The sequence below is a fragment of the Pogona vitticeps genome, chromosome 4 (assembly GCF_051106095.1).
Source record: "Pogona vitticeps strain Pit_001003342236 chromosome 4, PviZW2.1, whole genome shotgun sequence".
Classification (NCBI taxonomy): domain Eukaryota; kingdom Metazoa; phylum Chordata; class Lepidosauria; order Squamata; family Agamidae; genus Pogona; species Pogona vitticeps.
Genome location: NC_135786.1, coordinates 213,647,070 through 213,661,807, shown reverse-complemented (window position 1 = coordinate 213,661,807; position 14,738 = coordinate 213,647,070). Strand labels below are relative to the sequence as shown.

Genomic DNA, 14,738 nt, shown 5'->3' with positions numbered 1-14,738 from the left:
AATTTCAAAATACTTCCGCTTGTGCCAAATCAAGAGAAAGCTACTGTATATATTTGTTAATTTTCAAGTTGTTGATTAAATAGCACACTTTGCTGTGCTTTACTTTTTCAGCTAGCAGCCCTAGAACATAAAAGATGGGCAGTTTTGCTGTCTTCTTCCATCTGAGGTGTGGAATATTTTTATGGATGCTTCTTCCATGCATGTTGCAACAGTTATGAGCAGTGCTTGATTTCCTTTATTTCTGCTTCTACCTTCATGTGCATTATCTGTCTCCTGTCCTTTTAAAATCTCAGCAGAATCCTGCTGGCAAACGTAGAAGTAAGGACTCCATAGTTGGAGCACTCGGGCATTTGCCGCAGAAATCTCTGACTTGCAGTTACGCAAGTCAAAAATTGCTGAGTTAAGAACAACAGGTACAGGTAGTTTTAATTGGACATGAGATTACTGGTTTCTCCCTTGTGCTAGCAGTGGGAAAAGCTGGAATGAACATGTTTATGAACGGTTCCATGTACTGTTCATAAACAATGGTATGCGGCTATTTATTTCTCAAGCCCCTTCTGGGATCACTATTGTTTCAAGCATTTCTGCAGTCTGTAGCGCTGTTTAAAATCTGTGGCAGGACGCATGTGCTCCTCTAGATTCTGTTTAACTTCCATTGTGAGGGATGATGCAAGTTATATTCCAACATATACAGGACTGCAGATCCTATTCCTTCCCTATACCATCCTTACTACACCTGCACCATGTCCTATCATCTCTCTTTTCCATATCCACTGACAAAGATTTCACAGCAGTGCTGGGGAAATACAGGCTTCTAAATCCTGATGATTCTCAACTTCTGTAAGCATCAGATACAATGGCCAATATGTAGAGATTATGAGAACTGCAATGCAACTACATTGGGAGACCCACAAGTTTCACATCTTTGCTATACAGGGAGATTGGCAACATCTGTATAATCTTTGCAGTGGCAGACACAGATGTTAAGGCCAAAGCTATTTTTTCCTGTCACCATCACATGTCTGGGATGGTTAGTTGCCATATTTCCAATGCAAAAAGACAAGTGATGGCACAGCATAAAGTGAGATTTTCAGGGAAATAGCAGTAGGCAAGAATTTAATCCATCTTTTGATCATTCGTCCCTAACGTAGCTTATTGACCTGTCTTTGCAACGATGGAAAAGTTAAACACCCAGTCTTCCACCTGTTGCTTCTGTCTCCTCTAACAATTTTCTTCTGAAAAACTATGGCCAAGATTTCTACAACATGTGATGCCCAGTTAACATTCTGGTTGCACTGTAGCTGTTTTGAATCCTCAACACAGAGACTTACGAGGGGTGGAACCATTCCCAATACTTCCAGTTTCTTATCACTACTATGTTGGTGATCTGAACTCTAAGTTGGGTATTCATTATGCATGAAGAATGGCAACTATATATTCATTTGAATCTGAACTGGATAGAAGTAGCACATGTTGCTAACATTTCTGGATCATTAAAATGATTTAACCCTTGTAGGATATTTACATTTTAACAAGGCAGTGCTGTTACTTTTAGTAGGATATATTGGTTAGCAAGTTGCTAGAGCCTTCATTTCCAACAAATCCCACTACAGTATTATGTAGCAGGATGATCTGTGAGAATATAGACAAAGTTGTCGATATGTAAAATAGAACAACAACAATGGCAACAAAAATCAACAATGATGTATTTCAGTATTAGGCCACATGATTTATTCAGTAGTGTTTATGCTCCCAAATTACAATTTATGTCTATCCAGCTAAGACTACAAAAGTTACCATTAGAATTGTCTGTGCTTATAAAATACCAACATTTTCTTTTTTTACTGTTATATACTCATTAACACCAGTTTGCAACAAGTTACATAATAGAATCATAGGCACTTCAAAGGCTTTAAAAGACGTTTACAACTTAAATGCATTTTTTATAAGAATAAAAAAAAATCTTTTAAAATTTCTACTCGTACCTTCAAATTTCCAGAAATTAACAAACAGTGGCCATAGAAATTTGTAGTAATTTCTTGGAATACTGTTAAGAGTCTTTGGGTTTGTGTAGGTTTGTCAGTAGCTTACTGCAATATCTTGCATAAGGAAGATTTGTTTCATAAGGGCATGACTACATTATTTGCAGTAATAGTCCAATTTTACATATAATTTGGTGCTGTAAATTTCAAGGAAACTACAGGACCACTGAAAAATAAAGCAAAGTGTAAATGGATTTTCTGACAGTAAAATTTATACAAAGTGGAGATTAAGGTTTACATAGCTGAAAAAATACATTTACACTAAGAGTTACCATTATTTGAGTTATCCGAAGACAAATTGCACCATGACAACTACAAAAAGGCATTTTGTTTTATTTTTGGAAGCAGATAAATTAATGAAATAAAAACTAACTTGTAAGATAAATCAGACATGCTGACAAAAATTAAACAACTTTCATTGAACCATAGGATAAAACAATCATTTTCATTTATGCATAAAGTTTTAAAATGATCCAGTGAACATCAACGGCTATATAAAATAATGTTTTGCCACTGTTATTCACGGAACATTGCAAAATGTTAAGATTTTACTTTACATTTTCTTAAAAGGAATACATGAAAAGTTTTAAATACAATGGGATTTTTTTTTAATCATAAAGCTGCCATAAAGGCTCTTTAATGAAAAAAAAAGTTCTTCATTATTCTATGCAAAAAAAAAAGCTTTATTTTAAAAGTTCAGTGATCTCTTAAACAGAGACACTACGTTGAGAGTTTTATGCATAAAACTCTTTAGTAGGTGCCTTCTGATAGGCAGCACTGGATGGTTTACGTTCCCCGAGGTCATAGCTGCCTTCATCCTTCTTTCTCATACGATATACCAAAAGCAAGATAAGGAAGATTGCAAAGAGAAAGCCAATAACTCCACCAGCGATAACAGCTGCAAAAGAAAGAGAACAAATGTTTCACAAGAAATGATAGGGGATGATGCATGGCCTCTAATTAGTCCCTCTTGGTGGAGAGGAGAATGAATTCGGGGTTTTTTGGGTTCTAATATTTCAGATTGGCTCGATGCATAACAACTGCTCAGTTTATAGATACATTTTCATTTTACAATGTTTAGTCCAAAGCTTGGGGAAATTAACTTTTTTGGAGTTGCCCCTCCTAGAAGTCTGAAAACTGTTTTCAGAAAAGCAACTTTTTAATGTTAAAGTAGATAGATAGATAAAACTTTATTATCAAAAGACCAGACACCAATAAAACATCTAAAATATACAGAAATATACAAAAATATTGGGATCAAATGCAAAGCAATAGTTAGTTCTGAGGTAAATACCAACAGTGTCAATACATCTCCCCTGAAGCAATGCCAAAACGTCTAGCAAACTATGCTCTGACTAATGCTAAAGTAAAATTTCCTTTGTTTTCAGTTGGACAATTCAGTCCTAATTGTCTTCGCTTGGAAACAAGGCCCCACTGAGTTCAAAAGCATTTGCTTCCTACCACGTTAGTTTCAAACTGCAGCCTTCAAGGTCAGATAGACACAATAAGAAATACACCTCTAATTCCTAGGTACGGGATTCTCTTATTCTTCGCAATAAAACCCCCCAACCCCGCAAGGTGAAAAACTTTCACTTATTTCCATATTATCCCTCAAGGAGAAAAATGTCCCCATGTTAAGGGGAGGATTTAATATTACTTATGTGGGAGAGTACTTTATTACTATTTATTATTTACTTGATTTATATCCTGCCCTTCCTCACAGCAGAGGAAGCCAGTCTTAAAGCAATGCATCCACAGATGTGTGACTATTTCCCCTGAAAATGGAAGCAGGGAATTTCAAACGGGAGAGAACTACACCCCTCTCAGCTTTTCATGTAGCTTCACATGGCTTAAACCGCAGCACTCACCTGCCAGTACTTCCGTTCTCTGAAAAAGACTTTCCGAGTGCTTTTCAGTAAATACATCATCATCATCAGCTGGCTTGTTTTTCGTATTTTTGTTTTCTGCAGCTGGCTTGAGGATCTTCTTTTTATCCGTCTCATCAGGTGACTGTAGCAGAAGATGAGGGAGCAAAAACACAGAGCAATGAGAACATTTAAACCACAAGAAACCACACGTGCTTGTCACAAATATTATCACTCTCAGTTTAAAATGATGTAATATACTTTGAGTATTTCCTGCTTACTCGGCAACTGGAGAAGAAAAAGTATTTCCACTCAGTCTGCTCCTGGAAACCTCCTAACAGTTTATACAATCCAATTGTGTTATATAGTTTGTTTTATCCATAAAATTTAAACTTAAACTTCAAATGTATTCCTGCATATTGCAATCGTCTTAGAAGTGGAGAGCTAGAAGGGACCCTATCGATCACTGAGTCCAGGCCCTATCGAGGAGACACAGTGGGGAACTGAATTCCCAACTTCTGGCTCTGCAGCCAGAGGCCTAAACCACTGAGCTATCCACAGTTCCTAATGATCTTACTGAAGTGATCTTTAACCATGTAGCTTAAGACAGATTGTTCACTTACACAACACATGTCTTGCTTTCACTTGGTTCCAGGTTCTTATCCTAGCCCAGCACAGAAATAGCTGCTATCTGAAACCAGAGGAACAATGCCACGCAGTGCAGACACCACAGATTCATAGTTCGACACAACAGAAGGCAAACTTCCCATACTGCTGTCCCTATCATTTGTATACAAGGAGCTTGCAGTGCTGATGTATCAAAACATGAAACACAGAGTGTTCTCCCAAATATTTCCATTCCATTTTTATTTTGGAACTGTAAGTTCTGTGATTGGGTTGAGGCATTTGGCAATGTCCTTATCCTGGAAAGGTTAAAGAGGAAAAGCAGCAGCAGCCGAAACTGCTGAAAGACACCCCCCCCCCGCAAAATCACTGTTGCCTCCCTGCAAACTTGCACCCTCCTCCCACAATGTTGCAGAATCGCAGAAGAGACAAGGTTTTTAATGCCTGTTTCCAACCAAAACACATCAAAAAGTTTTTGTTTTGCAGGCCCATTGTAGTGGGAACCAAAATATTTTTGAGATTACCAGCTTACAGATGCTTGACTAGAAAAATCTGGCCCTAGTCCCCTCGAAAGAAATGTTAATGTTAAATGTGGAAAAAAAGCTTTTTGAACTGAATTCAATGTTTCCTCCCTCGTTTCTGCCTATGCATCTCACAGGAACAGACAAGTAAAAACAAGAAAACACAATCTGTACATATATGTGAGCAACTGACGTATTCATTAAAAGAGAAGAATCGTTTAAAGATTCTTCAATATAGGTGCACATTTGTTTCAAAAAAGGAGACCCAAGCTCTATGTTTCTTCTAATAGATTGTTATAATATCAAATAGAACGGCCTTTATGGTTAATCCACAGCTTTGCACTAAATCTAGTAAATCCTCTTACAGCATATACCAAATGGCATCTAAGGTTATATTTTAATACTGTAATTTAAAACGACCAACCACCACCTTCTGCACACACCTTTGTTTGCGTAGGTACCTTGGTCTGCATTTTCAGTGTAGTTCTTTCAGTCCTAGGAGCATCGCTAACTGGTATCTCTGGACGCTCTGGAAGTGTTCTAAATGTTGGCCCTAACTCTGAGTTATCTTCTTGGTCTTCCGCTCCTAAAGCAGAGGAAGGACATTCAGGAGAATACATATGTAGACAGGCATCTCTATTTTTAAAATACTTTTAAAAAATGAATATATATATTTTAGAAATAAATTTTCCATCCTAAATAAAAGCAAACATGAACCATAAAGGGATCTTGAGATCACAAAAGCTTGAAAATATTTTTGTGTCTTTGGTTGGCTAGTAAATCTATGAGCGTGCAAATGGATTTTGGAATCCACTGTAAACAACATTTTGATTTTAAAGACCTTCTGAACCAGCAACATCACAGTGAAAAAAATTATGAAAATTCCATGTTCAGGTTTACTAGTTACTCCTTCAACAATCATGTCAATTCCTACAAGGTCACAGAAGTTGCACCTGGTTCCCTTACCCCTTTAGTCACAGAACAAAGCATCCAGGAAATTTGGATGAGAGATAGTAACAAAATCAATGGAATCTGGCTGGGAGATTCCAAATGTTGCATTCCCCCCAAATTAGTCTCCCCCAAGTTCTAGAAATGGAAAACAAGATGGTAGCTTCATGGAATTAAACAGCTAGCTCAGATCATTCTCCTTACTCAATCAATTTTTTAAAGAAGCTTTCACATACATATTCGTACTAATTCACGTGAAGGAATAGTTAGGCACATAGTATAGTCTGGTGTTTGTGGGAAGCTGCCCTTAAGGCTACCCAACAGGTTCTACACTTATTCTGTGGAATTAATTTAGCTAGAAATATAAATGAATAGTTATCAGACTGATTGTGGAGTGCTTATTTTGTACTGAAATCTAAACACTCACTACATTTTCTTTTATTTGCATAAGCAATTTAATCCACATTAGTTTTGTTGGTAGTACTAGGCTTTCTAAGTTTAATTTTCCATTCCTCGGGTTGCACAGAAAGGGGGGGGGGGAGATGAAAAAAGGCTGAATTAAACAGGGAGCCCTGTATGACAACTGTTTAAATAAATGTCCATGTTAAGATCGAAACCAGTGCTAAACCCCCATTATGTCTCATTTCCCATTTTTTAAAATAAATACAGCAGAGCATCAACTTTTTAAACAACATATTTTGACTCAAGAAAACATTAAAAACCAATTCAACTAATAAGACTTGTCAGGAAAAAAAATAATGTAGTAATATTGTATATTATAGAAAACTGCATGAAATTTCACAGAGGATGAGGAATAAAAGGCTATAGCCATTTCCTGCCATTCTAAATAGCCCTCTCTTTCAACAACTCAGTCTACTGCTCTTTCTGAATGAAAATTCTAATTGTACCATTGTTTCAGTAACAGCCCAGCATCCTGTATCTTCTGTACTCTACTTATTCCATATGTTCCCATACTTGTAAGACCACACTCATCTACCTCAAGTGTGGAGCAGGGAGAGGCAGAAGAGCATTGACTTGCTCTCCATCCCGTATATGACCAGTGCTTAGGATATATGTCAGGTGAAGAAGAAATATTCATGCTTCTGACTCTCCCTGCCAGCTCTCAGCAGGAGCTCCTTTGGCTTCCTGGATCTTCAGAGACAATCCAATGCTTGGAACATCTTTCAAGCAATGCCTCCCATGTCTACTTTCAACCTAGAATGGGGACAGCCAACAGAGCTCTAGACTTGGGAAGGGATGGTTTCTCAGAGTTCTGGATTCATCTCAGTGTTCTCATCTCATTTGTCATATATTGCCTATCTTCCTGCGATGGTAAAAATTCTAAGCAAGAATAAGAAAGTCAGGGCCAAGATCTCTCCCGTTACCGATCAAGAGTCTAAAAAGGTTACCAGTGGCCAGTCTGGCTGGGGGATTCTGGAAGTAAAAAATTAACTTTTCCAAGCTCTTTACCTGCTACCTGATTTTTATTTTAATGTTGAGATGTCAGGGGTTGAACCTGGAGGCTTATGCATGGAAGGTAATGGCACCCTAATAACATTCTTATGCAGTGTTGGCTTACCTGATCCTGACCCAGAAGTATAATCATCATCATCAATTGGATAGACGCCTGATGCTTCTTCGATGGAGCTGTTGTCAAGGTATAGGTCTTTATCGGAGGTCAGAGCCGCTCTCTGGAAACAAAGACAAAACATCTGAAGTGAGCTCACTGCATCTTCACCAAAACAAACAAGTTCAAAATTAAGTTCCATTCCTGATAACCATTTAAGGAATTATTAATGTCGTTGTGGGAAGCAGTTTTAGAACATCAAATAACATTTAAACTTGTGGAACACTATCAAGAGAGGCTCTTTTTACAACTAATGTTGAAATGGTTTCAGCAAACTGCCCAATATCTCTCACCTTTCTTGACAAACCATCACATTTATGTATGTATGCCTACAACACTGGCTACTTATATACTATATAGGTCATCCACTCCCACAGGCGCACGGAGAAAAGGAAGACAAATACGTTAAAGAAGAGAGACTTGTGGCGAGGGGTTGAGAGGGAAAAGGACAAGAAAGCTTTAATAGGTCTAATAGCTTTCACAGTTCTTTTTCAAAACAGTTCAACAGCACCAAGAAGGCAGTCTGAAAATATAGGTATGTTTGACCCATTTCTCCTCTCCTTGTTATTACTATTTACATTTTTGCAGTCAGATTCTGTCCAATATTTAAAGTCTGATATGGTAGGGAACATCCAGTTTGGTAAAATGTGCTTAGTAAGGCTTCCCCTTAGGATCCACAATCTGTTTCTACTTCCAATGTTCCTTTCCAATGGCAAATATCCCAGCATACAGAAAGACAGGTACTGTCTCAAATACAAAACTACCAAAATGTCATTCTTTATTGTCTAACGGAGCAATGACTGGAGAAGACCACAGAGCATAAAGTGCCATCATTGTTCCATAGAGTCCAATCCCTTGCTCAGTGCAGTAATACAAATCAAAGGATATCTACCAGGCGACTTGTCTAAATTTCTCTTGAATGCCTCCAGTGTTGTAGCACTCAGTACCTCTCGAGATAATTAGTTCCATTGCCGTACTGCTCTAACAGTTAGGAAGTTTTTCCTGATACTCAACCAAAATCTGGCTTCCTGTAACTTGAGCCCATTGTTGTGTGTCCTATACTCTGGGACAATTGCCATCCCTACAATTCCTTGCTACTTGCTGTACTCTTCCTTTGTGGCAGGGCCTTCTTCAACTTCCTATATGTGTCCTTTTTTGTTTTCACGTACTCTCTGATATTTTTGTGAAGCCACAGTAGCCTTCCCCCCCCCATCTCCCACCTTTTTTTTCTTGTTGGAATTGTTAGTAGTTGTGCCTTTAGAATTTCCTTTTTTAGAAGCTCCCACCCTTCTTGGACTCCTTTTCTTGTTAGGATCTCTTGTCACAGGACCTTACTTATCCTTGTTATGAGTTCATTAAAATTGGCTTTTTAAAAATCCAGCATATATGTGTGGCTACACTCTGCTTTGGTTTCATTTGAAATCAAGAATTCTTGTAGAACATGGTCATTCTCACCCAGAGTTCCCCTTCCTGGCACCAAGTTGTCTCTATTGGTTAGAATCAAGTAAGGATAGCTTAGTCCTCTAGTTTCTTCCTCTGCTTTTTGTAGGAGAAAATTATCAGTCACGTAAGCCAGGAAATTTTTGGAAGGGCCAAAATATTTGGCAGAATTTGCCTCCCAACAGATATCAGGACAACTGAAATCTTCCATCACTACTACATTGTTTCTCTTTGAAATTAATGACCCCCATTAGGACTGTTTGGTCCATTCCTCTTATTGTGCGTAACAAGAGCAGTCATAGGTTCCAGGACAATTTTTTAAAAATGTCTATGGGAATATAGTTTCCTTGGGAGAGATCCAAAGGCCCCCTCAGGTACATGGGGTCCTGCTCAGTTTTGTCACAGAAATGTCAAAATCTGTGTGCCTGTGGGAATGCCTCCCTTATGCATACAATATCAAAGTGCCTTGGGGGACTTAAAAATAGCCCTTAGGCAGTATCTCACTTGCCAGTATTCCCAGAAAACATTTTTGGAGGAGGTAATCAAAGGAATTGAAATAAACATCCCTGTTAATAACTACCACTGGGGTGTTGATTCCCAGGTCTTTCTACCAATGTTACTACGAAGAAATCCATTTTGCTTTGAGGCCTAGCTCTGGGTGGTATAGTTGACTCTCCTCCACAACAGTTGGGAGAAGCACTGTCGTGGAAAGCGCATCCGCTTATTTGTTGTCCTGGTTAGCCAAGGTCAACCAGCAAGCTTCTTAACTGGAAAAGTACCAAGCTTTCTTACTTGGGGGCTACTGTAAATAAGTGGGAAGCTTGTGATCCAATGGCCTCCCTCTGTGCATCCTGTTAGATGGTCTTGTTGGCTGTTCTTTGTTTATGCTCTGGGAGCTGCACACATCATTTGTCGGTCAGTACTTCCCCAACAGTATTTTAACTGATTTTTTTTACAATATGCCTTCTTCTATCTTTCAACAGAATACAGTACAAAATCTTCCCTGCAGCTTGTGTGATTTAGTATGTCTTACTAGGGAACGGGAAAGGTAGTCCACTGTTGACTCTACCCTTGTTGCTTTGGCCATGCTTGTCATGTAATTTGGCTCCTGCTTGTGGCTTTGAGAGGAAAGGCTGTTCTTTGTTTTAAGTCACAAGGATGTCTAGAGAAATAAAGGTTATCCTCTGGCTTGAGTTGTGGGAATAGCTAAAACAGAGCTGGAGGCAGTTAACTACTTGTAGAGTTATTATTAGCTCTCATTGAATCCCTTTGGGATCGCTGTCTTTCTTGATAAATGAGTTTTTTGTGGGGTGAAGGTTGGATCCCTTTAGAGAGTGATCACTTTAGACAGGCAGGAATAAATGGGTGGAGCAACTGGATTAGACAGAACAGGCAAGGTTTCCCAGCAAGAACAGTGGCTTGCCTCCAGTTTTTATGTTGCAATTGCCCACCAGTGTGTGGTCTCCAAGTGTGTCAGGATCAAGTTGCACTGATATCTTTACGGCACCAGGATGAAATGATCCTCCCAGGTTCTTTCATGCAACTATAATGGTAACACATTCTGTTTCTAGCCCCTCTCCAATCAGTACCATAGTTGGACAGGAACATAGCATAGCAAATTTTGATGCTGGGGAAACGAAATCCACCTCTTCTGATTGCTACTTCAATACTACTTCATTACCTCTCCAATGCTAAGCTTTTAGTCTATTTCCCATAAAATGGTCAGAATAATTCAACTATTTAAGTGAAAGAATTTCTGAAGATGTACACTGCTACCGTGTTTCCCCCAAAATAAGACAGGGTCTTATATTAGTTTTTGCTCCAAAAAACACATTAGGGCTTATTTTCAGGGGATGTTTTATTTTACAGTTATGTCATCATCTTCTGGTTGCCGCACAATGCTGGAGAGCAGGGTTTAACTTAACTGAGGCTTATTTTCGGAGTAGGGCTTACACTACGAGCATCTTGAAAAATCATACTAGGGCTTATTTTCAGGAAAACAGGGTAGTCCCTGGTAGACATATATAATAGGAAGGATTACATTTCTTATGAGGATGTTTATTTTTCCTTACATGAAGATTTAACTGGTTTCCATCCTTCTAAATTTTACTATGTTATCTTTTTTTAAGGAATGGGGAGAGATTTAAGGCTGCTATGTCCTTTATGTTCTTATGGATTAAAATATCTAAGTATCTCAGGTATGCTGATGCGTACTGGAACCTCCCAGTCTCTGCCCCCAACAGGGATTTGTTATCAGTCACACTGCCAAAATTTGACTTCTTCCACCCAGGGATGTACTTGAGAACTTAAAATGAATGCATTAAATACAACACAAGCCTTATGTCTCACTCGATATTTTGTAGCTAAACTGCTTCTCCCATCCATTTATTTAGATATCTGTTGTCCTGATATGAGGAACATTTCCCAGAGATACCAGCACCTCAACAGTTGGCATAGCAGTGTGGCAAGCACTGGAAATGTGCGAAGACTATTCTGTCTTCACAGACCACCAGTACAGTAAGAGAAAAAGGAAGGGATATGGAAACCACATGTTGATTTCCTCAAGGGTCAGTCAATTTGTCTGTGTCAAATACCATCTTAAACTCAATTTGAACAAAATTTCTCTTATTCTCACCAACATAAATGGTAAAACCCTCATTTTCCACATCTTCCTCCATTCATCATTTATTCTTTTTCCTACGTCTTGTTCCCACACTAACTTCAATCCTTTTTTTCTCAGTCTCTTCTTCTAGATCAAACAGGAATCTATAACTTTTACTCACTGCACCCTTCAGTGAATCGGTCATTTGAATCTCTTCATATGATAATAGAAATTGTTCATACATCGTAATTCCTCTACCTTTATTATACTTCTTTACCCATTCATCAGTCCATCTTTCTAACAGCATATAATTGAACCATGATATATTCTTATTTTGAAGGAATTGTTTCATTTGATCTTTCAATCTCATTTTATACACCCAGTCTTTTAATCTAATCACTTTTTTCTTTAAATAATTCTGCATAAACTTTTATATTGGCAGGAAAATTCTCCATTTCAGTCACTAATCCTAATGGAGAGTTAAACGGACATAAATTCTTTCTATACTTGTACCAGACATTTAACATAGTCTTTAAAATGGGTTATTAATTTTGCTGATTTTATATTTCTTAATCATACCAAATAGATGTTTTTCAATATTCCCCTGTAATTCTGATGATTCCATTTTCTACCAAATTAACCTTTCTGGGTTATATATAATTTCCCCAATGAACTTCAACTGATTAGCCAAATAGTAATTTTTTATATTAGGTTTGCCTATTCCACTTTTTTGTTGTTTTATACCAATACTTTTTATTTATTCTGGCTCTCTTCCCCTCATTACAGTATTTATTAATCATTCCTTGCCAAAAATTAAAATCATCTTCTATTAACTGTACTTGTAACATTCTAAATAAAAAAAATTAATTTGGTAGAATCTTCATTTTTATCAGTGTGATCCTTCCAAACCAAGAAAGTTTTAAGTTAGTATATCCCTGTAGTTTCTTTTTAATAGCTCCTTTTAATTTATTATAATTATGTTCCTTTATTTTTAAGTATCTTTTACTAAATCTATATCTAGCTGTTTCTTGATCCCAATTATAGATGTCTTGGTGGACAGACTTTCCACCTGCCATTCCAAGACTCAGGGCAACTGACTAGTTTTATTTTATTTATATATATTCTCCCTATGTAAGAGATAAACAAAATACATAAAATACCAACACACACATCCAAAATAATATGAGTTTAATGAGAGCTAATGACAAGACCAACAGCCAGTACACAAAAGGTCTGAAGGAGATAACCAGGGACACTATACGTATATTCCCTGACCCGCATACAGTATATATTCCCCACCATTATTTATTTGGAACTGTTTTTTAAGGGACAGACCCTTTCACATACTGCAAGTTGAATCTGCATTAAGCAGAAGAGCATTTTAGACAGTTTAAGCAGAGGAGTATTTCACACAAGCCACATCTTTGTGAGAAACAAAGCTGAGAAGAAGAAAATGAGCAAATTCTATATGAGAAATGCTGGCCTCGATGTCTCTGACTCTTTGGTAAAGACATAAGAAGCAACACCTCTAGACACAAATGGCTTAAGTGAAGGGTGAAGAAAAACTGGCTCTCTATGCATCTTGAAGGACAATTCCCATTACCCCTCCCACTGAGGATGGGAATGACTTGTGTGAGTTGAAGCTCAAAACATCTGAACCAAAGAGTCCACACCTTTGACTTAAATGCAATGCACTTCAACTGCTTTCTAATTTTAATACATAGAACAATGCAGTTAACTATACTGAAAAGCCCTCTTGTTATTGTTGCTCAGTCATTTAGTCTTGTCCAACTCTTTGTGACCCCATGGACCTCAGCACGCCAGGCCCTCCTGTCTTCCACTGCCTCCCGGAGTTGGGTCAAATTCATGTTGATAGCTTCAATGACACTGCCCAACCATCTCGTCCTCTCTCGTCCCCTTCTCCTCTTGCCTTCACACTTTCCCAACATCAGGGTCTTTTCCAGGGAGTCTTCTCTTACAGCCCTCTTACAGTGCAATATCATGAATGTCTACTGATTTCAGAGGGACCTTCTCCCAACAAAGTTGGTACAGGATTACAGTCTTAGACATCTAGCACAGGCACAGTGCAACAGCCATAGCAGCTGTGTTTGGGACACTCAGACAGAGATTGCATTCACATCCATCAATTATTATCCCACTTACATCGATATTATTAGAGTATAATACTGCAAAATCCCCTGACCTAAATTCTTCACATATTACAAGCCAATGATCATTGGCGCTCCGTCTGGTTACTGAGTAAACAGGAATAAATCTAAACCTAATGGATATGCAGCAGATTAGTGACTAGCAAGCACTAAATATATGTTGCATCTATCTCAGACATGTGCTGAGTTTAAATCACACATCTGGGGGCTTTTAGTTCATTATAAGTCATCAGAGAATTTAAAAGAAAAGGAATTCTACAGATATTTCATCTTCATATATTATCTAATAGTAACACCATTTTCTCCAACCACTAATAGCATGAGAAAATATATTTACACAAAGCTGTGTCCCACCACCATCATCACCACCATCGATCCTGTGTATATTTAAAAATAACCACATGTTCATAACCATAATCACCTAGAGAAGAAGTAGAAAACAGCAAGGACAATCAGTTTTCTAGTGTTCCTATTTACTTTAACTTTTATTTCTTTAGCTTGCATACCTAATCCTATGCACATTAAGGTGGGAGTAATATATTCCTTCAATATAGTAGATCTTATTTTGCAGAAGACATGCAGTGAATTGAGCTATACAGATATTTTATGTAGCAGAAATCATCGCTGCCCCCTTACTCTGGGGAACCTCAGCTCTTTGAAAGGCACCAGAGATCTAAGAATTCTCAGGATCTTTGCTAGGATTATATTTTCCAGAATTCTTGAGGGGGAAAGCCATTATATATTTAAAGTTGTATGAAGCCAAAACAGAAAATACTTCAATATAGAAATTATACCAAAGACTACTGCAAATACAGCTCTTTTTCAATTTTGCTTACTACCACTGTTTCCTCCTCTTACATGACTTTTAAATCTGAGATTATTTCTTCTCTCCTTTTATTAG

At 37.8% G+C, this 14,738-nt stretch overlaps 1 protein-coding gene across 1 annotated transcript in view; it reads right to left on the bottom strand.

Annotated features, from left to right (window-relative positions):
- Positions 1 to 1,708: 1,708 nt before the first annotated feature.
- SDC2 (syndecan 2) overlaps positions 1,709 to 14,738 on the bottom strand; it is a 92,469-nt gene continuing 79,439 nt past the window's right edge. Inside the window, exons 2-5 of the mRNA XM_020785383.3 lie at positions 7,580 to 7,691; positions 5,514 to 5,638; positions 3,911 to 4,052; positions 1,709 to 2,940 (exon numbers count right to left, since the gene is read on the bottom strand). Of these exons, the coding sequence (XP_020641042.3) occupies positions 2,777 to 2,940; positions 3,911 to 4,052; positions 5,514 to 5,638; positions 7,580 to 7,691 (543 nt within the window). The 3' untranslated portion in view covers positions 1,709 to 2,776. The remainder of the gene's footprint in view (positions 2,941 to 3,910; positions 4,053 to 5,513; positions 5,639 to 7,579; positions 7,692 to 14,738) is intronic.